Source organism: Rattus norvegicus, chromosome 20 (genome assembly GCF_021556685.1).
Source record: "Rattus norvegicus strain SHRSP/BbbUtx chromosome 20, alternate assembly SHRSP_T2T, whole genome shotgun sequence".
Taxonomy (NCBI): domain Eukaryota; kingdom Metazoa; phylum Chordata; class Mammalia; order Rodentia; family Muridae; genus Rattus; species Rattus norvegicus.
The window spans coordinates 2,860,649-2,885,664 of record NC_141553.1 but is presented as its reverse complement, the minus strand read 5'-3'; the positions used below and the strand labels follow the sequence as shown (position 1 = coordinate 2,885,664).

General features: G+C 48.2%; 2 protein-coding genes, 1 long non-coding RNA gene and 1 pseudogene across 10 annotated transcripts in view; 2 read left to right on the top strand and 2 right to left on the bottom strand.

The window, feature by feature from the left end:
- Positions 1-1,030: 1,030 nt before the first annotated feature.
- On the bottom strand, positions 1,031-8,386 carry RT1-T24-1 (RT1 class I, locus T24, gene 1). Of its 2 annotated transcripts, NM_001410263.1 has the most exons (6): positions 8,289-8,386; positions 3,813-4,109; positions 2,209-2,481; positions 1,623-1,898; positions 1,358-1,495; positions 1,031-1,182 (listed from the first exon to the last, which is right to left on the bottom strand). In NM_001410263.1, the coding sequence occupies exons 1-6, from the start codon at positions 8,338-8,340 to the stop codon at positions 1,031-1,033; spliced, it is 1,188 nt and encodes a 395-aa protein (NP_001397192.1). In that variant the 5' UTR covers positions 8,341-8,386. The 2 variants fall into 2 exon arrangements, with proteins under 2 accessions (NP_001397192.1, NP_001397193.1); NM_001410264.1 differs by lacking the exon at positions 2,209-2,481.
- Positions 8,387-12,586: 4,200 nt separating this feature from the next.
- LOC147998448 (uncharacterized) overlaps positions 12,587-25,016 on the top strand; it is an 83,426-nt gene continuing 70,996 nt past the window's right edge. For 5 of the 7 annotated variants that reach the window (XR_015645377.1, XR_015645363.1, XR_015645358.1 and 2 more), the window contains exon 1: positions 12,587-12,648. This is a non-coding gene — a long non-coding RNA (uncharacterized LOC147998448). Of the gene's footprint in view, positions 12,649-17,993; positions 18,237-25,016 lie in introns of all 7 variants that reach the window. The other 2 variants (XR_015645361.1, XR_015645360.1) reach the window with 2 other exon arrangements.
- Positions 17,149-25,016, bottom strand: part of RT1-T24-3 (RT1 class I, locus T24, gene 3) — a 39,369-nt gene continuing 31,501 nt past the window's right edge. The window contains 3 exon segments of the mRNA NM_001166403.1: positions 17,149-17,569; positions 18,019-18,157; positions 18,261-18,310. Coding sequence (NP_001159875.1) covers positions 18,051-18,157; positions 18,261-18,310 — 157 coding nt within the window. The 3' untranslated portion in view covers positions 17,149-17,569; positions 18,019-18,050.
- On the top strand, positions 18,006-18,528 carry 2331ex4-5 (class I gene fragment 2331; annotated as a pseudogene).

Genomic DNA, 25,016 nt, shown 5'->3' with positions numbered 1-25,016 from the left:
CAGCACAGGACAATAGTTAGAGCAGCCTAGAGTGTTTTCATATTGGATGCCCTGATAGATCCAGCCCTGCTTGGAACATCTTGGGGCAGTGACCATGTGGGAAAGCTTTCGTAGAGCTTATCATCTGATCCTTTCTTTCCTGTCAGGGGGATAGAGTGGGATTCATGCAGCCCTGTGATTTTCTACTTTATGGTGTTGGCTTTGCAGCTGAAGCAGCTGGATCAAGTGATGGGACCCCGATACGTGTTGCACCATTTTGCACCACTAGGGGATGCTAGCAGCCCTTGTCTGTGGTTCAGGTTGACAATTCTAGGAGGCTAGCCGCTTTGACTTCCAGATCCCTGATGGTGGAGTCCCAGTGAGCCTGGGGTGCAGGCAAAGCCCTCAGGATGATGCTAGGGTATCTTGGCGTCATCTGTACTTTGAATAACTAGAATCTGGGAAGCATGGGTAGGAACCACTGACCAAGGGTATTGAGGACAAAGTAGACCTGGCCAAGTTGATTTTTGTCAAGAGTGTCCTGTTTTAGATGTGGGCTGTGTGGTGTTAACCCTTGCCGGGGATATGAGGCACCAAATTATCTTGTATTTGGCTGTGATAACGTAGACAGTCAGGTTAAAATATTTGCCACAACTCTTAGATTGGAGGAGGAAATCTTCAGACTAGGACAGATCTTCAACCTCATGTCTTGCTGTCTCCTTCAAATGTAAGAAGAGATGGATGAATTCACCAATGCTTATTTTGTCAGGGTGGTCAAGGCACTTTGGGAAAGATTGTAAGATTGTAAGGCTTGAAGAGTGAGCTTTAAGATTTCCCCACATGGTCACTAGAGGGCAGCGTCTGACAGGAGGTTGAGTATCTGCTGGAGGCCAGGTGACACCAGCTTAGGCCCAGCCTACCTAGAGTGAAGGGTGAATCCAGAGAGATGGCTCAGTCATCAAAAATGCCTTCCGTACAAGCACGAGGCTGTGGTTTCAAATCCCCTGCACCGGTGTGAAAAACAGCATGATGGCAGCCCATAATACCCTCCCTAGGCAGGCAGAGGTGTGATGATGGGGGTTGAGGCATGAGACTTCCACGCCAGCCAGGCTTGCTGGGTTAGCCAGCTCCTGCGGGCTTGGGGTGCAGGCTGGATAAAAATGGAAAGGCTGCGAGGAGCAGGGGTGTAGTCTCCTTCCCCACCTGTGAGAAGAAAAGTTGTGAGAGTTCAAGGAAGGTCTTGACAGGAGGAAGTTTCCAGAACTGACAGAGGACCCAGTTGGAGACAGCAGCAATGAGGGGTGTGGCTGTGCTTCCCATTAATGAGCAGAGCTCTTCTAAAGGAAGCTGAGGGGAAACAGACCCTGCCCTTTCCTACCTGTGTTTCTCCTCCTCCTCCTCCTCCTCCTCACAACAGTAACTATGATGATGGCCACAGCTGCAATGATGGCCACAGCTTGAAGAACAACAGCAATAACATTGATTCCCATGTTGGAGTCAGTGCCTGGAGGAGCCTCTGGGAAGGACAGGTACAGGAAATGAAGGTGGGGGTCATGACCCCAGCTCTCAGCCCTGACCAGCTCAGGGCCTGCAGAAGGCTCCAGCATTCCCTGACCCCAGCTCTGCACCCACACCCTCCTTACCCCATCTCTGGGTAAGCGGCTCAGGCAGCCCCTCATGCTCCACATGGCATGTGTACTTCTGCTCCTTCCCAAGAGGCACCACCACAGCTGCCCACTTCTGGAAGGTTCCATCCCCTGTAGGCCTGGTCTCCACAAGCTCCATGTCCTGGGTCAGGTCCTCCCCATTCAACTGCCAGGTCAGGGTGATGTCAGCAGGGTAGAAGCCCAGGGCCCAGCACCTCAGGGTGACATCACCTTCAGGTCTGGGGTGGTGTGTCACTGTTGTCTGTGGAGGGTCTGCAGTAGACAGACAGACAGACAAGACGCTGGTGTCACCAGTGGAAAAGCAGAAGTAGGAGACACCCCTGAGGACCCTTGGGACACATTAAGAGAGTAGAGATCTCTGAGGTGGTAGATGACCACAGTCTAGGAGACTGGAAAGAGTTCACATCTGCTTGTGGGAAGCTCTCCCCAGCACATTGGACCCACCCAGGTAGTCTACGTTCCTGTGCCAGAGTGGCTATAGGAGCTCACCACCAGCTCCTGAGTGAGCTCTCACCCTGCTGGCCACAGGGAGGAGGGCTGGGCTTGGAAGGGGTGTCATTACCAGTTCGGGTAAAGTTCTCTCCTCCCATAGTTAAGTATCTCTTTAGCCACAGGACACACTCCTTCTCCAAGTAGGTCTTCTCTCTCTCCAGCCAGTACTCATTGTTTTGCCACTTGTGCTTGGTGTAGCCAGCAATGAAGGTGGCTGCTGTATATTCCATAGAGTCCAAGTCCAAGGTCAGGTAATCTCTGCCATCATAGCCATACTGCCAGTGCCCTGTGGTCCTGTTGCCCTGCATCTCACAGCCGTACGTGAACTGGAGGGTGTGAGGGCCTAGAAGCCCCCAGGACAGACAGGCATGTCAGTGCCCACAGATGTATTTCCCAGGTCTCTCCATCATGGTCCCTGCCGCCCAGGCACTGCTCCCCAGATTCCCTGGGTTCTCCTTAGGATTGATGTTCGCACTCTACATAACCTGGTCTGGCTTTCCCTCTGTCAGGGACAAGGCCCAAGATGCTCCAGGTCACAGTAAAAGAGCTGTGCATAGGGAGCTAGAACTCGGGCTTTGCTGTGTCCTTAGGCACCTTATTCACCCTCTGTGGCTCTGTTCACCTTGTGCACAAGCCTAGAGCATGACCAGAGGACTCCAGGGCAGGCAGTCCCCAAGTCCAGCAGTAACCTCCCAGGAGCAGAGCATGGCACCGAGCAGGATGGTAAAGGGCACACTGGGCTCACATCCCCCCTCTGCCCCATGGGTTTCAGGTCCAAGCCCTTAGTACAGCGGACGGGACTGCATGTGTGTCCTCCTCCACACTGTGAGTTTGTGGAGGTGTAACCACTCACGTGACCAGTCTTGTGGACTCTCTGATCACTTTAGGATCAGCAACCTCATCCATGAGGTCTGGATTGTTCCACATTGGCCTCAAGGCTCTTCACAGACTTGATTCAGCAGTGCTGAGCAGTGGGAAGTGTTTGCTAAAACCTTTAGTCCAAAATCTGTTTTCTGAGCTCATTCTGCCGAATCCTACCCTGCACTTGGCTGTGCCATGACTGCTGGTTGTATGAAAGGTCAGTGAATGTCTCTGTCTCTATCTGTTCGTTCTCTCTCTCTCTCTCTCTCTCTCTCTCTCTCTCTCTCTCTCTCTCTCTCTCTCTCTCTCTCTCTCTCTGACAAGATACTTCAGCTCAGACTGGCCTGGAATTCACTATGAGTAGGCTTTGAACTTCAGGCAACCATCCTGCCTCAGCCTTCCCAGTGTTGGATGATTTACAAGTGCGAATCACCATGCCTATCTTCTGTATTCCTCATAGATGATAGATGCACATCAGACCCATCCTCCAGTTTTAGATAAAGTTTCATCTCAGCTTTGAAACTCAGTGGCACTGGGTGTCTCTGTTTGTTTCAGTCAGTTTTGGCTTCAAAGAGGCACTGGCCTCAGGGTCACAAGGGTCTTCAGACATCTGAATGCCTTCCCATAGAAGTTGGAAGCACTTTGAAGACAAACGGTTACTTATGTTTGCTGGTTCCTGCCTCCCAGAAGACGCACACTATGGGTTACATCTGTGAATGTCAAACAGACCCTGGGCTCTGGGACGGTCTGTTAGGGCACTGAGGGATTAGGTGAGGCAGGTAAGTCTTCCTGCTGCCATTTCCAGACACATACCTGCTTGCTGGTGGAAGCCGTCTGCTCTCTGACTCCGGTCACCAGAGCTGTTGTAGTATTGCTGAATGTTTCTCAGGCTCAACTGGAAGATCTTCATCCGATTGGTGAAAACCTGGGTCTCCTCATCAAAGTAATATGGATTTTCCCTCAGCCAGTCAGCACAAGGCTCTGCCTCCATCTTCCTACTGTCATAGTGGATGAAGGGCTGGTTATCTACAAAGCCACTGGCAAAAAATGCAGGAACTCCTGGGCCCGGCTCTGTCACGGCTGAGTAAGAATAGTGCAGAGAGTGTGATCCTGAGGTAAGAAAAGGATTTAGTGTGAGGTACCAAGTGGGTGCGTGCGCACGCGCGCGCGCGCACACACACACACACACACACACACACACACACACTCACACACACACACACACACACGTAAATGAAAACAATAACAACCCACCAGCTAGGAGAGTCAGATTCCACACTGTGCACTAGGATAATTCAGAGAATCAACAAATGAGGGTAAAGGGCTGGGGACATAGCTCATAGGTTAAGAGCATGTGTCACTCTCATAGAGGACCTGGTTCAATTCTCAGCATCTACATGGCCTCTCCCAACCGTCTGTCCCTCCACCTCCAGGGGATCTCCTGTCTTCTGACCCCCAAAGGGTGCCGTCTGTGTGTGGTGCACATATAAAGCTGCAGCACCTCAGTCTCTCCATAGCAGAGTTTTGATTTTGTTTTTAATTAAGGAAGGTAGGATACAAAGTGATGGGTTTCATCTTCTCTCCTTTGTGCATTTGTGCATTGTGCTTGGGTATAGTTATTTTGTATCCTAAGTGCTGGGGGCTGAACTCCGGACTCTGCATCCCAGACAGCTGCTCTCAGGAGCATTGACTTTCGTCCCAGCATTGTTTCCTTTCTGTGAAGATCATTTTAGGGCCTGAAGAGCTGGCACCTGCTGCTCTTACAGAGGATTCAAGTTTAGTTCCCACACCCACATGGCTGTTAACAACCACCTGTAACTGTAGTCTCATGGGATCTGGTGTCCTCCTCTGACTCGTGCAGGTATTTAACGTATGTGATGCACACCCCACCCCCAACCACCCCTACAGAGGCCAGGAGAGGGTTTCTGATGCCCTGGAAGTGGAGTTACCAGTGGTTTTACTGGGAACTGAATTCCCACGCATTGCAAGAGCAGTATGTATTCTTTACTGGTGAAGCACCTCAGCTGCCTCTGCAGTTAGACTTTGTTACCATTTGAACCACCTCAGCAGCCTCTGCCATTAGACTTTGTTACCATTTGAACTATCTCTACAGTCTCTGCCATTAGACTTTGTTACCATTTGAACTATCTCTACAGTCTCTGCCATTAGACTTTGTTACCGTTTGAACCACTTCAGCAGCCTCTGCCATTAGACTTTGTTACCATGTGCTCTTCCCCTCATTGCTCTGTTCCATACTCTTGCCCCTTCTCCAGCTGCTTCTATTTCTTTCCTAGTTAAACCCAGCTCTGCTGCTTCTGTTTTATCACATGTTCTGTATCACCTGCCTCCTTTAACATCTCTTCCGTGTTTCTATTGTGTTTTGCAGTCCTCCCATATATTTAAAAGCACATATACACATGGGTGTATAATTTTGTTTTTTTCAAATGTTTATTTTTGAGACAGGGTCTGATGTAGCTGAGGCCGGTCTTGAACTTCTGATCTTTCTGCGTCCACCTCCCAAATGCTGGGATTACAGGTGTGCACCATCATACCCAGCACACACACACCCAAAATAATAATTTTAAACCGGAGTTCTAGAGATGAGAAAATTATATTTGTCCTTCTGAGGCTTGCTTATTAGAGTATTGATTTCATCTATGAGAGAGATTGAATCCATCTCTCACAGTATCATAATTTAATTTTGCCTTAAAATGTCATGGAATTTCATTTTATAGCAAAGGAAGATTTCATTGTATTATATCAAACTCTAGTGTGTATTTGAACTTCTTTTTTTTTTTTTTTTTTTTGAGGCAGGGTTTCTCTGTGTAGCCTTAGCTGTCCTAGAACTCACTCTGTAGAACAGGCTGGCCTGGACTCATAGAGATCTGCCTGCCTTCCCAGTCCTAGGATTAAAGTCATAGGGCACCACCTCCTGGCTTTGGTTTTCCTTATCTAGTTGTCTGTGGATGCACAGCCAGGCAGGATTCCCAGGTTTTGTGGGTGTTCCCTGTTTGGAAGGATGAGAAGCCAGCCCACATCCTGAAATACATACAGTAGTTATTTTCTGGGGTCGGGGTGGTGTCCAGGGTTGCCTAGAACTCAGCAGTCCTCATACTTGTCTTCCAAATGATTACAGGCCACAGGCGTGAGATACCATACCCAGCTCCATTTCAACTGCCTTAGTGTAGTAGATGTGGGGGAGCCTAGGCTTCACCCTCTAACATTCTGTAACTCAAAGCCTCAGAAGTCTCCTAGAGGCGCCTAAAATGAGCTTGTAGCTTGGGAGTCTCAGCCTGGGAGCCACAGCCAGAACCCCTTTTATCCCAACTTCTACAAAGTTTTCTGACTCTAAGTCTCTATGGTAATAGGTGGAAGTGGTGGACGGTCCACCCCAACACCTGGACAGGCACTCTACCTACTGAGCTCATCTTCAAGGTTCTCTCCTTGGTTTTTTTTTTTTTTAAGACTTATTTACTTATTAAATGTATATGAGTACACTGTCCATGTCTTCAGACACACCAGAAGAGGGCATCATCATATCCCATTACAGATGGCTGTGAGCCACCATGTGGTTGCTGGGAATTGAACTCAGGACCTCTGGAAGAGCAGTCAGTGCTGTTAACCGCTGAGTCACCTCTCCAGCCCTCTACTTATTTTTTAAAAAGGCACCCTTTCCTTCCCAGAACTTGTGACTTTTACTTCTCCAACCACCTGTCACCTGTATCCTGTCACCTGTGTCCTGTCACCTGTATCCTGTCACCTGAATCTTGTCACCTGTATCCTGTCACCTTAATGCTTCCTATGCTTCCTTGACCTCCTGCCTAGGAAAGTCTCCTTTCTTCTGCTGTGCACCTTCACAAGGGGCTCCCAAGTCTGTAAACACATCTGCTATCTGATAAGGCACCCAGCACAAGAAAGGAGTTAGAGACAGAAAACCCCAGGACCAAGGACCTGTCTCATGCAGTTGGGCAGACTGTCCCATGCCCAGCAGGGTTCTCTGTAGAACTGCAGGGTACACAGGCTGAGCTTACAGTCAACTGAGAAGGCAAAGTTGGGGTTCAGGTTCTTCCTCCTTGAGGACCTTAGTCTGTCACCCTCTTTAACTGGTAAGGGCCTTCCACATGACGGAGGAATTCTGCTGATTTAATGTAAGTCCCACCCAAAAGTAGCCTCACAGAAACATCTAAAATAATGTTCAGCCAAATATCTGAATGTTGTGTTCTAGTCAAATTGACACATGGAATCAGCCATTATAACCAGCTCCCAAAATACATAATTGCACATGTTATGTTCATGAGTATGTGCATGCATCTGTACATGAAGCTGAGGCAGGAGGATCATGAACTCGGGGGTCACATAAATAGAATTCTATCTCAAAATAATTGACAATGACAACTGTAGAGAGATCCTCTGGTGTCCTGGATGGATGCTCACCTGACTATTAAAAAGCCTATGGCCTAAGCAGGAAATAGAGGTGGGATGAGGAATTCTGGAGAGGAGGAGTCAGGGAGAGGAGGTGGGGTGGCGGGTGAGGAAACACCTGGTACCTGAGCACAGGTAACCAACCAGTCAGGTGGCAAATGCAGCTTATGGTGGAGCCACAGTAGAGCCTAGCTACATCGAAAAGGGGTCTGTAAATGTAACTTGAGTCTGAGTCTTAGTTCTGGGAGCTTGGGCTGGCAGGAAGAACCTGGACTTAACTTTATCAAATGTCAGTGCTAGGGAGACTTCTCAGCCAGTAAAGTCCCCTGATGCCATCTATAATGTGGAAGGAGACGTGATCCAAACAGGTCGTCCTCTGACCTCCACATCTGGGCTGTAGTGTGGGTTGCAGGCTACACACATGAGCACACACAAACATGCATATGAATAAATTTACACTACAGTGTGCACAGTGTGTGCTTTATAAGCTAGCATACAGCTCACAGAAGCAGGGAGGTTGCTGGGGAGACAGCTCAGTTGTTCAGAGCACTCACTGCTCTTCTAGAACTTGGTGGTGTAGCTGTGAGCACCACCTGGAGGGGCTCTGTACGTCTGGCTCCAGAGTGGGGCGTGTGATGGCCCCTTCTGACCTCTGGCACAAATATACACATACAAGCAAATACTCAAAACCACATTAGAACATAAGGAAAGGGCTGGCTCCGTAGTGCCTTTAATTCCAACTCCCGTGAGGTCAAGGCCAGCAGAGCTACTAAGTGAGAGGTAGTCTGAAGTTCCCGGGTGGAGCTTTTCCTGCCCTAAATCTACCTAGAGAGGGTGTGCCATACAGCCCACCCCAACCCCACTCACGGGCTCCAGTGTCTTGGGGGTGGCTCAGGAAGCAGAAGATCAGAGACCACATGGTGTCAGGACGTGGTGTCAGGACATTGTGTAAGTCTTTCCTGTCCTGAGAGCAACTGTAGAGAAATCGCAACTGCCTGCAAGAACCAATCACTGGCCGTGTAGTTTTTTTGAAATGGATCTAGGCGGGAGACGGTGGAATGAAGCGGTTGTTTCTTTTTTCAGTACTGGAAGTTTGGCACTGGTTCAGCTTGTTTACTTCCTGCAGTTAATCGTCCAGCCCTGGAGACATCAGATCCCATTACAGATTGTTATGAACCACTAGGTTGCTGGGATTTTAACTCAGGATCTCTGGAAGAGCAGTCAGTGCTCTCAACCTCAGAGCCATCTCTCCAGCCTTGGCTGGGCTTGTTTTCTTATCTTTTCTACTTCATAGTGGTAACTAACTTGCATCTCTGTGGACCTGCTTTCTTTTCAGTGGATTTACCTAACGATATGGGCCTCCCAGACAAGGTCCACTGTTCTACCTTAGTGTGAGGTTGCTTTCTTTTTCCTTCTCACTAGGTATTTTCTTTCCTTTTATATTATATTTTATTATAATTATTTATTATATATTTATATATAATAGGTTTTATTTTATATTCTCTCTTAGAAATTATAAAATATTTTAAGTGTGTGTGTGTGTGTGTGTGTGTGTGTGTGTGTGTGTGTGTCTTAGTTAGAGTTTCCATTTTTGTGAAGAGACACCATGACCAAGATAAGTGTTATAAAGGGTAGCATTTAACTGGGCTGGCTCACAGGTTCCTAGGTTCAGTCCATTATCTTCAAGGCAGGAAGCATGGCAGCATGCAGGCAGGTGTGGCGCTGGAGATAGAGATGAGAGTTCTACATCTTGTTCTGAAGGGAACCCCAGGACTGTCTTCCAGGCAGTCAGGGGAAGGGTCTCAAAGCCCACGCCCACAGTGACACACTTCCTCCAGTAAGGCTACACTTACTCTCACGAGGCCACACCCCCTAAGAGAGTTGCTTTGAGTTGTGGGCCAGCCTGGGCCACATAGTGAATTCCAGAGCAAGGGAGGGTAAAGATAAGACCTTGTCTCATGAAAAGGGCTGTGGAATTGGAGAGATGGTGCAGCAGTTGGGGGGCATGTGCTGCTCTTGCACAGGACTGGACTAAACAGCCTAGAAGAGCAGGGAGGTTCATACAGGCCAAACTGAACCCTGGGCAAGAGGAGTTCCACAGATGCAGATCCAGGAAGTGCATTCTAGCTGAGGGAGGGGCCTTTTCTACCTTAAAGGAGGGTGGAGAGAAACAGTACATACAGAGTAGTACGAACAGTAAAGGTGGGCACTGAGGAAGGTGGAGAACTCAGACGGTAGGTGGAAGTGAGAGACAGCAGACGCCAGTGTACGCATCAGTGTTGAAGGTAAAGACCCGTCCCTGGGACAGTGAGTCCAGGAGGTAGGAGAGGTTGTAGAGGGTGTCCAGCCCCATCAGTAAGATTTACTTGGTTTATGTGAGTACACTCTGTGTTTAGACACAGCAGAAGAGGGCATCATATCTCATTCCCATTACAGATGGCTGCAAGCCTGCAACAGATGTAATCTTTCCTTTTGTGTCCCATTAGCAGGTCTTCATTGTCAACTAGACTGGATTTAGAACCAGCTGGGAGAGGCCCCTTTGGGTGGCCATGAGGGTGTTTCTAGACAGGATTAGGCACCAAAGAATACAGGTGGGTCCACTGGTCAGGTAGAGTCTCATGAGAAATCCAGCAGAACATTAGAGAACCCCTTCCTCTCTTTGTGACCAGGGCAGGAGCAGGCCAGTTCTTGCTGACCTGGACAGAAACTGGTTCCTCCTTTCTGTCTTGAAGATCTGACCACCTGTGTCTTCCCTCAGTGGCCTCTCTACAGGTATTTTTATTTATGTATTTTATGTATGTGAGTAAACTGTAGCTCTCGTCAGACACAGCAGAAGAGGGCGTTGGATCCCAGTACAGATGGCTGGGCCTCCATGTGGATGCTGGGAATCAAACTCTGGACTTCTGGAAGGGAAGTTAGTGGCCCTAACCACCGAGCCAGCTCTCCAGTCCCCACTTTGAGGATTCTTAAGAACTAGTCCATGAAGGTAGGCATGGTGGGACACACCTTTAATTCTAGCACTCTAGAGGCAGAGGCAGTTGAATCTGTGAGTTTGAGGCCAGCCTGATCTTATAGAATGAATCCCAGAATAACTAGGGCTGTTCAACAGAGAAACCCAGGGTGGAAACAAAACAAGGAACTAAGCCACAGAGCTAGGTGTGGTGGGGTACATCTTTAAATTCCAGCACTTGGAAGGTAGAGGCAGATCTCTGAGTTCCAGTCCAGCCAGAGTTGGACCGTGAGATCCTGAGACCCTGTTGGAAAAAACCAAATTAAAAGTTTAACCTGTGACTAAGAGCAGGAAAATACTGTCTGAAGACCACTGTGGTTGCAGCTTGGACACTTATTTGGAAGGGGTGGGTAGACTGAGGGTTTTGTAGCCATCCTAGGAGGAAACTGAACCAGAACCAGTGGCGGAAAGGCAGTTATGATAGATCAACAGGCTTGTGCGTCTCTCTCTCTCTCACTCTCTCTCTCTCCCTCCCTCCCTGTTGGTGGTGGTTGGTAGAGTAAGTGAACTGTGTAGGGAGTAGTATGGTTCTGACGTGGTGTATTCGTCATAGGTAATTTCTGGAGATGGTATATGCAAGTGCAGCTTGGGGACGAGGTGCTGGCTGGAGATACAGGGCCCCATCAAGGGTGATGTGGGAGGAGAGGAATAGGTCATCTGCAGAGTGTAGTGTAAGCCAAGAAGTTGGCTAGGAAGAGAGAGGAGAATTTTCGGACACCTTACTTCCTGTCTGGGAATAGGAGTAAGCCAGTTAGAGAAAACCAGGAATGTGAAGGGGAGGGAGGAGAGAAAGCCCAGAGGAAGACCACGCATGTTGAAGGTGCTTGGGATGGGGGCAGGGTCAGGGTGGCGATGACCATTGTGGTTCAGTGGACCCATTGAAGAGGTGAGTTCAAAGGCCCTATATAGAGGAAAACTAGAGTATAATATAGTGGAGGGAGGTGCAAGCATTGGAATAAGGATGTAATTGTTGGGGTTGGGGATTTAGCACAGTGGTAGAGCCCTTGTCTAGCAAGCACAAGGCCCTGGGTTCGGTCCCCAGCTCCGAAAAAAAGAAAAAAGAAAAAAAAAAAAAAGGATGTAATTGTCAAGAAATTTGCCGTGGGATGGAGAGAAAGCTCAGCAATTTAGGAGCACTTGCTTCTCCCTTCCAGAGTTCCGAGCAGCCATGTCCAGCAGCTCACAATAACGTGTAACTGGCGATGGCGTTCAGATAGTTGTGCGACTACAGCTCAGCTACATGCTGAAGTATTTCTGCATCAGTAGGTAGTAATGGGTAACTGCAACAGCAGGAAAAACATCTCTCAACCATATTCCCCTCCGCTTGGAGCTCAAGATCCCCAACAGCCTAGGGTAAAGAAAGGGTCATCTGGCCGCACCTGCGACTCCGCACTGCCACCTGCTGGTGCAGCTGCGTCATGGCCGCGCAGAGGAAACCCTGAGGTTGTGTTTGTCTGGAGCAGGGCTGTGGTGCACTCCTTTTCTTTTCTTTGGTTCTTTTTTTTTCGGAGGAGGGGACCGAACCCAGGGCCTTGCGCTTCCTAGGTAAGCGCTCTACCACTGAGCTAAATCCCCAGCCCCTGTGGTGCACTCCTTTAACCCCTGTTTTTCAGGTTGAAACAAGAAGATTGCTGTGAAATGGTAAGCCATCCTGGGATAAATAGCACGACCTTATCTCATAAAACAAATAAAAATTACCTTCGAGCTATTGCATGGCTGCTGTTTTTAAACCGTTTTGCTTCGTTCTTCTCAGAGCAGATTTCAATGACTTCTAATTAAACGTTAAAGCTGAACAAAGGGTGGAAAAATTTTTTTCTTTTCTTTATTTTTGGGGGAGGGGTGGTTATCTCTTGAGACAGGAATTCTCCTTATAGCCCTGGCTGTCTTGGAAGTCACTCTGTATACTAGGCTGGCCCCGAACTCAAGACACCAACTTTCGTCTGCCTTAGGAGTGTTGGGACTAAAGGCGTGTGCGACCATGGCTAGCTGGCATTAATTTCTAATACCATCTGACAGTCCATCCTTTGAGTGAAATGGTGCCCCCCACGTAGGTTCAAGTATTTGAAAGGTTGGTGACTGTCGGGTAGCAGTTTTCTGGTACCTTTAAGAAGGTGGAGCCTTGCTAGCGGAAGTCTCACCCAGTGGGTGGGGCTCCAGAGTGTTCAGCTGTTCAGACGTAGCGGAGCTTGTGCGCCATGACACCTCAAATCTCAAATGGTAAGTGTAAGAAAATCTTTCAAAATCGCTTTTAGTCAGGAATTTCGGTTATCAAGTCAAGAAAAGATGACAGGCGTCAAGCCCACCCAAGTTGAAGCGTCTAGTATAGTATTTTTGATTTTTTTAGTTTCTCGGCTCAGTAAGCTTACTTAGAAGATTTAATCATTCATTTCTGGACAGGGTTTCTCTGGCTGTCCTGGATGTCCATCTGTTGACCAGGCTGACCCAGACCTCAGATCGGTCTGCCTAAGCCTCTGGAGTGGTGGGATTAAAGGCGTGCACTAACCACGGCCCGCTCTTGTTAGATTTTAGGTTTTCCAGCTTTACTTATTTAGGTATAAGTGATAAACCGCATACGTTTGAAGTATATAACGTGATGTTTTAAAAACACTTTGTTTAGGGTGGCAGAGATGATCCATCGGTAAAGTGCTTGCCTTGTAGCACGGACCTCTGAAGTTGATCTGTGGAAATCAAATGAAAAAAATCGAGTGTGTTGGCTTGTTATGAAAACACAGCTAGAAGAGACAGGCCCTCACGGAAGTCAGCCTGAGTAGCCTAAGTAGTGAGTTCCAGGACATGAGAAACCTTGTCCCAGAGAAAAAAATGGAAGGTGTGTTAGGAAAGATACAGTTTTCCTCCCATCTCCACTCTTTACACCCTATAAAAGGAATGGTAGTAGGCACGGATTCCTACTCCTTTGATCCCAGCATTCATGAGCTGGATCTCTGTGAATCCTGAGCCTGAATGAGCCCTTGAAGAGTTTAAGCCAGTTACTTAGAGAACTCACTACTGTTTGTTCTTTAGAAAGGGCCTTGCTATGTGGTAAGGCCTGGCCTGGACTCTGTCTGCCTTTGCCTCTGGAATGCTAGGATTAAAGGCATGGGCCACCATGTCCCCTTGTAACAAAGTTCTTGATGAGTTAGAAGTCTAATAAAGAGGAGCTGGAGAGAGGTCTCAGCAGGTAAGAGCTCCAGCTGCTCCTCCAGAGTACACCGGTTCAGTCGGTATCCAGCCCCGGTGATTGTGTGCAGGCAAAGGTAGTCATGCATATAAAATAATATAAAAACAGACGCAGCATTTTGATTATGGGTGGTATAGGAAAGTGTTTAATCAAAGTCTAGGTTTGGGTTGCTAGCAGGTGTCTGAAACCTACCCATATCAGATTCTTGCTGAGTTGAAATTCGGTGCTGGTAATCCCTCATATGCCAGTACACAGCAGGAAAAATACCCAGATTGTGCATTATCTGTTAAACATGGGTTTAAGCCAATAGGAGGTCTTTATGAGCTGGTTGGTGATGACACTGAGTGACCAGGCTCCCGGTGTAGCTCGAGCCTTTCTCAGGGTGAGGTGTTAAACCCCAAAAACCAAGTTCTGGGTTGACATACTTCAGCCAACAAGAACAGTTATCCAGAAGCAGAGCTATAGAAGCCAGGAAGCAATATTAGTCCATTTAGAAATTCTTCCAGAACTATAGACTTTGATGGACAAGGCCTTTGTTTTCATTTTTGCTTGGGAGGAGGGGAGGGTACACTGGCCTTATGCTGAGTTTTACATCCCGAACGGCACTTACACCATGGAGTCAGTTGTGCTAAGGTCTCAGAGGCCTCCTGAGTGATTGTTAACCATCTTGTCAATAACACGAGTATTATCAGAGGTGGCTAAGAATGGCACATAAGGGAGGTGGAGAGATGGCTCAGCGGTTAAGGGCACTGACTGCTCTCCCAGAGGTCCTGAGTTCAATTCCCAGCAACCGCATGGTGGCTCACAACCATCTGTAATGGAATAGGATCTGCTGCCTTCTTCTGGTGGGTCTGAAGAAAATGGCAGTGTACTCATATAAATAAAGTAAATAAATGATTTAAAAAAAAAAAGAGTGGCACATAAGGATAAGGCCTCAGCAGACACGTCTAATTCTGTGGCCCCTGGTTAGTGTGATTACAGGGAGTCTGGCATGCTGTAACTAATTGCTTCTGACAGGTAGGTAACCAATGAAAAGGACAGAGAGAAAGGCTCTTACACCTTTTATGGCTACTGGGCTACTATTATGGTTACCCGGGTTCTCAGTGTAGCAGTTGTGGCGTGGCAGTGCCCATTTAATATGGCCATGTGGTAATATACTAAAGATAGTGATAGAGGGCCTGAGCCTCCTGCTCCTTCCCCAACCCCTTCTGAGGAAACACCTTCCCAGACACACCAACTGTTTAATTACATCTTGCTTTACAAAGAGTGGCCGTCTTCTTCTGAAACTCTCAATGCTTCTAGGCTAGTAATGGACGTAGATTCAAGGATTTTTCAGAGAACAGCAGGGTGTTTTGGAGGGAGACTGCTACACTAAAGAGTAGCAGGGTTTTACTCACTATCCCCACCTCCCCACCACCTGCTCTCTTTCTCTCTGTGTTCTCTGGCTGGAGAGGAAGTGATCCCCCTTCTCACCGAGTCTGTCACCTCTAGGCGATGCCATCCACCTTTAAGGTCAAGGTTTTTTTTTTTTAAAGATTTATTAATTTTATTTATTATGAGTACACTCTAGCTGTCTTCAGACACCCAGAAGAGGGCATTGGATCCCATTACAGATGGTTGTGAGCCACCATGTGGTTGCTGGGAATTGAACTCAGGACCTGTGGAAGAGCAGTCAGTGCTCTTAACCCCTGAGCCATCCCTCCAACGTTAAGGTCAAGGTTCTTATGCTTTTGTCCCTTACCTATGTGGTGGTGATGGAACCCAGGGCCTGGCAGGTACAGGACAATAGTTAGAGCAGCCTAGAGTGTTTTTATATTGGATGCCCTGATAGATCCAGCCCTGCTTGGAACATCTTGGGGCAGTGACCATGTGGGAAAGCTTTCGTAGAGCTTATCATCTGATCCTTTCTTTCCTGTCAGGGGGATAGAGTGGGATTCATGCAGCCCTGTGATTTTCTACTTTATGGTGCTGGCTTTGCAGCTGAAGCTGCTGGATCAAGTGATGGGACCCCGATACGTGTTGTAACATTTTGCACCACTAGGGGATGCTAGCAGGCCTTGTCTGTGGTTCAGGTTGACAATTCTAGGAGGCTAGCAGCTTTGACCTCTAGATCCGGGAAGGTGGAGTCCCAGTGAGTCTGGGGCTCAGGCAAAGCCCTCAGGGTGACGCTAGGGTATCTTGGAGTCATCTGTACTTTGAATGACTAGAATCCGGGAAGCATGGGTAGGAACCACTGACCAAGGTTATTGAGGACAAAGTAGACCTGGCCAAGTTGATTTTTGTCAACAGTGTCCTGTCTTAGATATGCACTGTGTTGTGTTAACCCTTGCTGCGGATCCGACGCAACAAATTATCTTGTATTTGGCTGTGATAACGTAGACAGTCAGGTTAAAATATTTGCCACAATGGAATGGAGGAGGAAATCACCCGAATAGGACAGATCTTTAACCTTGCTGTCTCCTTCAAATGTAAGAAGAGATGGGTGAATGCTGAGAAGAACCAAATCACCCACGCTCATTTTGTCAGGGTGGTCAAGGCACTTTGGGAAAGATTGTAAGATCTGTGACGCTTGAAGAGTGAGCTTTAAGATTTCCCTAAATGGTCACTAGAGGGCAGCGTCTGACAGGAAGTTGAGTATCTGCTGGAGGCCAGGTGACACCAGCTCAGGCCCAGTCTGCCTAGAGTGAAGGGTGATATGGAGAGATGGCTCAGTCAGCAAAAATGCCTTCTGTACAAGCACGAGGCTGTGATGTCAAAGCCCTTGCAGCGGTGTGAAATAACAGCATGGTGGCAGCCCAATATCCCCTCCCTAGGCAGGCAGAGATATGATGATGGGGTTTGAGGCGTGAGACTTCCAGGCCAGCCAGGCTTGCTGGGTTAGCCAGTTCCTGTGGGCTTGGGGTGCAGGCTGGATAAAAATGGAAAGGCTGCGAGGAGCAGCCCCACACTCTGCTTCCTGGTTGAGGGTGCAGTGTGACCAGCCACATGCCCTCCTGGCCATGGAGTACTGTGTTTTCAAAGTGGGAGCCAAACAAAATAGGTCCTTAAGTGTTTCCTTATTTCTTGAGATATTTTCTCTCAGTACTGAGAAAAATAATGACTACATTTAATGCGTTTGGACATGTTAATTTATTCACTTAAAGTCCTCATTCAGTGAGGTGACTTGAATAGGAATGGCCCCCTCGGCCCATACATTTGGATGCTTTGTTCACAGTTGGTGGACTGTTGGGAAGGTTAGGGGTGTGGCCTTGTTGGAGGAGGTGTGGCCTTAGGGGTGGCTTTTAAGGTTTGAAAGTCCTTGCCAGGGACAGTCGTCCTCCTGACTGTCCCGTCTGTCTGTGAGTCTCTGCTGCTTGTGGATCATGATTTAAAGCTCTCAGGTACTTTTCTAGCACCATGCCTGTCTGCCCGCCGGCATGCTTCCTCTCAGGATGGTAATGAGCTAACCCTCAGAAACTAAAAGCAAGCACCCAGTTGTAGTGGTAAATAATTAAAAAGGATGTAAAGTAACAAAATAATAAAAACTGAAACAAAAAAGATAAGAATTTAAAGATGTTTATTGAGGCTTGAGAGAAGGCTCAGTGGGTAAATGTCGTCTTTCCAAACTCTTTGATCCCCAGAGATCAAAGGTGAGAACTGACTCCCAAAAGCTGTCCACAAGCCTAAGAGCCTCTGTGACTTGGGGTCACAGCTCTTTTCTTCATCTAATGTGGGGGGCTTGGGCCTTTTGCCATTACATAACTGATGGCCACAAATCTATGAGGGTACGGCTAGTGATGGGCCTAGTGCCCAGGCACAGGCAAAGCTCCTACCATCCCTTCAGTGTCTCTGGGCTTCTTGCCTTAGCTCACCCGGGGACTAGGCTACCTTTCCCGGTCCCACAGAGCCCCCTGTCCCTGGGTCCTCATCCTGAGAGCCTCTCCTCTTCAGGAACTGACGGAGCCAGTCCTTTCTTCTGGCCTGTAGGGAGGGAACAGCCTGTATGAAGTTAACTGTGAGGATGCAAGGTGCACTCCGGAGCATGCCTAGTTTCCACTTAATCTCTTATAAGAATTTCAGGCATTTGAGGAGGAGAGCCTGAGACATTTTATCCCATGAGAAGCAGACTCACTTCCCAGATGCTTTGGGACTATTTGGGCATCACAGGTATTCCTAGAACCTGCATAGAGACAATGGGGCTTCCATGCTCAGGGAGAAATGCCGGAGGCTGGTAGCAGCCATACCAGCCTTGGTGTCCAGGTGCTAGGGACAGGGACGGTGTGACAGTCTCTCGCACCTCGCACTTGCAGCTTTTAGACCCTTCAGGCTTTGCTACACCACAGAAAGTCACCCCGGCCCAATTGCAAGAGTTTACAACTTGAATTTAACCCTCCTTTCAACACAGGGCACCCAGACGTCCTCTTTCCTACCTGGATTCTGTAGCAGGTAAGTCCAAGAAACACTAGCACCAGGCCCAGAAAACCATGAGGACACACAGGGTGGTTGCTTGAAGTCCCCATCTGCCCCTAGCACATACTTCTGTCTTGGACGTGGTGAGCTGAAGAGGCTCTGGAAAGGGAAAAGAAAGATGGAGGACCCTGGCTTTGCTCAGGGTCTCTAAAAGGGCTTCTGCTTCCCTTGGCAATAGGCTCTGTGCTTATTCTCTCCATACCCCATGTCAGGCTGATGGGCTCAGGCAGCCCCTCATGCTCCACACGGCATGTGTACTTCTGCTCCTCCCCAGAAGGCACCACCACAGCTGCCCACTTCTGGAAGGTTCCATCCCCTGCAGGCCTGGTCTCCACAAGCTCCATATCCTGGGTCAGATCCTCCCCATTCAACTGCCAGGTCAGGGTGATGTCAGTAGGGTAGAAGCCCAGGGCCCAGCACCTCAGTGTGACATCACCTTCAGGTCTGGGGTGGCATGTCACTGTTGTCCGTGGAGGGTCTGCAGTAGACAGACAGACAGACGCTGGTGTCTCCAGTGGAAAAGCAGAAGTAGGAGACACCCCTGAGGACCCTTGGGATACATTACTAGAGTAGAGATCTCTGAGGTGGTAGATGACCACAGTCTAGGAGACTGGAAAGAGTTCACATCTACTTGTGGGAAGCTCTCCCCAGCACATTGGACCCTCCCAGGTAGTCAACGTTCCTGTGCCAGAGTGGCTATAGGAGCTCACCACCAGCTCCTGAGTGAGCTCTCACCCTGCTGGCCACAGGGAGGAGGGCTGGGCTTGGAAGGGGTGTCATTACCAGTTCGGGTAAAGTTCTCTCCTCCCATAGTTAAGTATCTCTTTAGCCACAGGACACACTCCTTCTCCAAGTAGGTCTTCTCTCTCTCCAGCCAGTACTCATTGTTTTGCCACTTGTGCTTGGTGTAGCCAGCAATGAAGGTGGCTGCTGTATATTGCATAGAGTCCAAGTCCAAGGTCAGGTAATCCCTGCCATCGTAGCCATACTGCCAGTGCCCTGTGGTCCTGTTGTCCTGCATCTCACAGCCGTACGTGAACTGGAGGGTGTGAGGGCCTAGAAGCCCCCAGGACAGACAGGCATGTCAGTGCCCACAGATGTATTTCCCAGGTCTCTCCATCATGGTCCCTGCCGCCCAGGCACTGCTCCCCAGATTCCCTGGGTTCTCCTTAGGATTGATGTTTGCACTCTACATAACCTGGTCTGGCTTTCCCTCTGTCAGGGACAAGGCCCAAGATGCTCCAGGTCACAGTAAAAGAGCTGTGCATAGGGAGCTAGAACTTGGGCTTTGTTGTGTCCTTAGGCACCTTATTCACCCTCTGTGGCTCTGTTCGCCTTGTGCACAAGCCTAGAGCATGACCAGAGGACTCCAGGGCAGGCAGTCCCCAAGTCCAGCAGTATCCTCCCAGGAGCAGATCGTGGCACTGAGCAGGATGGTAAAGGGCACACTGGGCTCACATCCCCCTCTACCCCATGGGTTTCAGGTCCAAGCACTTAGTACAGCGGATGGGACTGCATGTGTGTCCTCCTCCACACTGAGTTTGTGGAGGTGTGACCACTCACCTGACCAGTCTTGTGGACTCTCTGATCACTTTAGGATCAGCAACCTTATCCATGAGGTCTGGATTGTTCCACACTGGCCTCAAGGCTCTTCACAGACTTGGTTCAGTAGTGCTGAGCAGTGGGAAGTGTTTGCTAAAACCTTTAGTCCAAAATCTGTTTTCTGAGCTCATTCTGCCAAATCCTACCCTGCCCTTAGCTACCGTGACTGCTGGTTGTATGAAAAGTCAGTGAATGTCTCTGTCCGTCTCTCGCTCTCGCTCTCTCTCTCTCTCTCTCTCTCTCTCTCTCTCTCTCTCTCTCTGACAAGATCCTTTAGCTCAGACTGGCCTGGAATTCACTATGAGTAGCCCAAACAGGCTTTGAACTTCAGGCAACCATCCTGCCTTAGCCTTCCCAGTGTTGGATGATTTACAAGTGCGAATCACCATGCCTATCTTCTGTATTCCTCATAGATGATAGATGCACATCAGACCCATCCCCCAGTTTTAGATAAAGTTTCATCTCAGTTTTGAAACTCAGTGGCACTGGGTGTCTCTGTTTGCTTCAGTCAGTTTTGGCCTCTAAGAGGCACTGGCCTCAGGGTCACAAGGGTCTTCAGACATCTGAGTGCCTTCCCATAGAAGTTGGGAGCACTTTGAAGACAAACGGTTACTTATGTTTGCTGGTTCCTGCCTCCCAGAAGACGCGCACTATGGGTTACATCTGTGAATGTCAAACAGACCCTGGGCTCTGGGATGGTATGTCAGGGCACTGAGGGATTAGGTGATGCAGGTAAGTCTTCCTGCTGCCATTTCCAGACACATACCTGCTTGCTGGTGAAAGCCATCTGCTCTCTGACTCCGGTCACCAGAGCTGTTGTAGTATTGCTGAATGTTTCTCAGGCTCAACTGGAAGATCTTCATCCGATTGGTGAAAACCTGGGTCTCCTCATCAAAGTAATATGGATTTTCCCTCAGCCAGTCAGCACAAGGCTCTGCCTCCATCTTCCTACTGTCATAGTGGATGAAGGGCTGGTTATCTACAAAGCCACTGGCAAAAAATGCAGGAACTCCTGGGCCTGGCTCTGTCACGGCTGAGTAAGAATAGTGCAGAGAGTGTGATCCTGAGGTAAGAAAAGGATTTAGTGTGAGGTACCAAGTGGATGGGCGCGCGCGCGCGCACACACACACACACACACACACGTAAATGAAAACAATAACAACCCACCAGCTAGGAGAGTCAGATTCCACACTGTGCACTAGGATAATTCAGAGAATCAACAAATGAGCGTTAGGGGCTGGGGCCATGGCTCAGAGGTTAAGAGCATGTGTCACTCTCATAGAGGACCTGGTTCAATTCTCAGCATCTACATGGCCTCTCCCAACCGTCTGTCCTTCCACCTCCAGGGGATCTCATGTCTTCTGACCCCCAAAGGGTGCGGTCTGTGTGTGGTGCACATATAAAGCTGCAGCACCTCAGTCTCTCCATAGCAGAGTTTTGATTTTGTTTTTAGTTAATTAAGGAAGTTAGGATACAAAGTGATGGGTTTCATCTTTTCTCCTTTGTGCATTTGTGCTTTGTGCTTGGGTATAGTTATTTTGTATCCTAAGTGCTGGGGGCTGAACTCGGGACTCTGCATCCCAGACAGCTGCTCTCAGGAGCACTGCCTGTGGTCCCAGCATTGTTTCCTTTCTGTGAAGATTATTTTACGGCCTGAAGAGCTGGCACCTGCTGCTCTTACAGAGGATTCAAGTTTAGTTCCCATACCCACATGGCTGTTAACAACCACCTATAACTGTAGTCTCAGGGGATCTGGTGTCCTCCTCTGACTTGGGCAGGTATTTAACCTATGTGATGCAGACCCCACCCCCAACAACCTCTCCAGGCGCCGGGAGAGGGTTTCTGATGCCCTGGAAGTGGAGTTATCAGTGGTTTTACTGGAAACTGAATTCCCACCCTTTGCAAAAGCAGTATGTATTCTTTACTGGTAAATCATCTCAGCTCCCTCTACCATTAGACTCTATTACCTTTTGAACCACCTCTGCAGCCTCTGCCATTAGACTTTGTTACCATTTGAACCACCTCTGCAGCCTCTGCCATTAGACTTTGTTACATGTGCTCTTCCCCTCACTGTTGAGTTCCACACTCCTTCCCCTTCTCTAGCTGCTTCCATTTCTTTTCAATTAAACCCAGCCCTGCTGCTTCTGTTTTATCACATGTTCCGTATCACCTGCCTCCTTTAAGATCTTTTCCATGTTTCTTTTTTTTTTTTAAAGGTTTATTTATTTATTATATACATTGTAGCTATCTTCAAACACACCAGAAGAGGGCATCAGATCTTATTACACATGGTTGTGAGCTACCATGTGGTTTCTGGGATTTGAACTCAGGACCTTTGGAAGAGCAGTCGGTGCTCTTAAACACTGAGCCATCTCTCCAGCCCCTTTTCCATGTTTCTATTGTGTTTTACAGTCCTGTATATTTAAAAGCATGGGTGTATAATTTTTTTTTAAATGTTTATTTTTGAGACAGGGTGTCATATAGCTGAGGCCGGCCTTGAACTTCTGATCTTACTGCCTCCTCCTCCCAAAAGCTGGGATTACAGGTGTGGACCATCTTAGCCACGACACACAAAAAAATAATAATTTTAAACCAGAGTTCTAGAGAGAAGAAAATATGATATTTGTCTTTGTGAGTCTTGCTTAGTAGTATATTGATTTCAGTTGTATCCATCTCTCAAAGTATCATAATTTAATTTTGCCTTAAAATGTCATGGAATTTCATTTTATAGCCAAGTAAGATTTCATTGTATTGTATGAAATTCTAGTGTGTATTTGAAGTTCGTTCTTTTTTTTTTTTTTTTTTTTTTTTTTTTTTTTTTTTTGAGGCAGGATTTCTCTGTGTAGCCTTAGCTGTCCTAAAACTCACTGTAGAACAGGCTGGCCTGGACTCACAGAGGTCGGGCTGCCTTCCCAGTCCTAGGATTAAAGTCATAGGGCACCACCTCCTGGCTTTGTCTTTCCTCATCTAGTTGTCTGTGGATGCACAGCCAGGCAGGATTTCCAGGTTTTGTGGGTGTTCCCTGTTTGGAAGGATGAGAAGCCAGCCCACATCCTGAAATACATACAGTAGTTATTTTCTGGGGTCAGGGTGGTGTCCAGGGTTGCCTAGAACTCAGCAATCCTCATACTCATCCTCCAAATGATTACAGGCCACAGGCGTGAGATACCATACCCAGCTCCATTTCAACTGCCTCAGTGTAGAAGAAAGCTGAGGGGGAGCCCAGGCTTCTCCCCTCTAACATTCTATAACCCAAAGCCTCAGGAGTCTGCTAGAGGCTCCTAAGATGAGCTTGTAGCTTGGGAGTCTCAGCCTGGGAGCCACAGCAAGAACCCCTTTTATCCCAACCTCTACAAAGTTTTCTGACTCTAAGTCTCTATGGTAATAGGTGGAAGTGGTAGGAGGGGTTCACCCCCAATACCTGGACAGGCACTCTACCTACTGAGCTCATCTTCAGCGCTGGGTTCTTTCCTTTTTTTTTTTTTAAGACTTATTTACTTATTTAATGTATATGGGTGCACTGTCCATGTCTTCAGACACACCAGAAGCGGGCATCATCAGATCCCATTATAGATGGCTGTGAGCCACCTTGTGGTTGCTGGAAATTGAACTCAGGACCTCTGGAAGAAAAGTCAGTGCTGTTACCTGCTGAGCCACCTCTCCAACCCTCTTCTTGTTTTTTAAAAAGACACCCTTTCCTTCCCAGAACTTGTGACCTTTACATCTCCACCCACCTGTCACCTGAATCCTGTCATCTGTATCCTGTCACCTGTATCCTGTCACCTTAATGCTTCCTATGCTTCCCTGACCGTCTGCCTAGGAAAGTCTCCTTTCTTCTGCTGTGCACCTTCACAAGGGGTCCCCAAGTCCATAAACACATCTGCTATCTGATAAGGCACCCAGCACAAAAAAGGAGTTAGAGACAGAAAACCCCAGGACCAAGGACCTGTCTCATGCAGTTGGGCAGACTGTCCCATGCCCAGCAGGGTTCACTGTAGAACTGCAGGGTACACAGGCTGAGCTTGCAGTCAAGTGTGAAGGTAACGGTGGGGTTCAGGTTCTTCTTCCCTGAGGACCTTAGTCTGTCCCCTTCTCCAACTGCTGCCACCCATAATGTGGAAGGAGACGTGATCCAAACAGGCTGTCCTCTGACCTCCACATCTGGGCTGTAGTGTGGGTTGCAGGCTACACACATGAGCACACACAAACATGCATATGAATAAATTTACACTACAGTGTGCACAGTGTGTGCTTCATAAGCGAGCATACAGCTCACAGAAGCAGGCAGGTTGCTGGGGAGACAGCTCAGCTGTTCAGAGCACTCACTGCTCTTCCAGAACTTGGTGGTGTAGCTCTGAGCACCACCTGGAGGGGCTGTGTAACTCTAGCTCCAGAGTGGGGCGTGTGATGCCCCCTTCTGACCTCTGGCACAAATACACACATACACACAAATACAGAAATCCACATTAGAATGTAAGGAAAGGGCTGGCTCCGTAGTGACTTTAATTCCAACTCCCGTGAGGTCAAGGCCCGCCTGGTATACATAGTGAGTTCGAAGACAATCAGAGCTATTAAGTGAGACCTAGTTGTCTCAAGTTCCCGGCTGGAGGTTTTCCTGCCCTAAATTTGCCCAGCGAGGATGTGCCATACAGCCCACCCCAACCCTACTCACGGGCTCCAGTGTCTCCGGGGTGGCTCAGGAACCAGAAGATCAGAGCCCACATAGTGTCAGGGCGTGGTGTCAGGACATTGTGTAGGTCTTCCTTGTCCTGAGAGAAACTAGAGAAATCGCAACTGCCTGTAGAACCAATCACTGGGGGTGAAGTTTTTTGTAATAGATATGGGCGGGATGAAGGGGGTGTGTCTTTTTTCCAGACTGTGGGGAGTGGTTGCTAAATTTGGCAGCAGTTTCCGTTTGTTTACCACATGCAGTTAATGGCTCTCACTGCCCACCCGGGCTGAACTTCCTCCTAGACGGGTGGTGCCAGGATGGTGGTGATGGTGGTGGTGAGACCAGAAAAGGAGTCATCAGATCCCACCACGTTGCTGGGATTTGAACTCAGGACCTCTGGAAGAGCAGTCAGTGCTCTTAACCTCTGAGCCATCTCTCCAGCCTTGGCTGGCCTTCTTTTCTGCCTTTTCTACTTTATAGTGATAACTAACTTGCATCTCTGTGGACCTGCTTTCTTTTCAGTGGATTTACCTAACGCGTCAGGGTCTCCCAGACAAGGTCCACTGTTCTACCTTAGTGTGCTGGTTGCTTTCTTTTTCCTTCTCACTAGGTATTTTCTTTTCTTTTATATTATATTTTATTATAATTATTTATTATATATTTATATATAATAGATTTTATTTT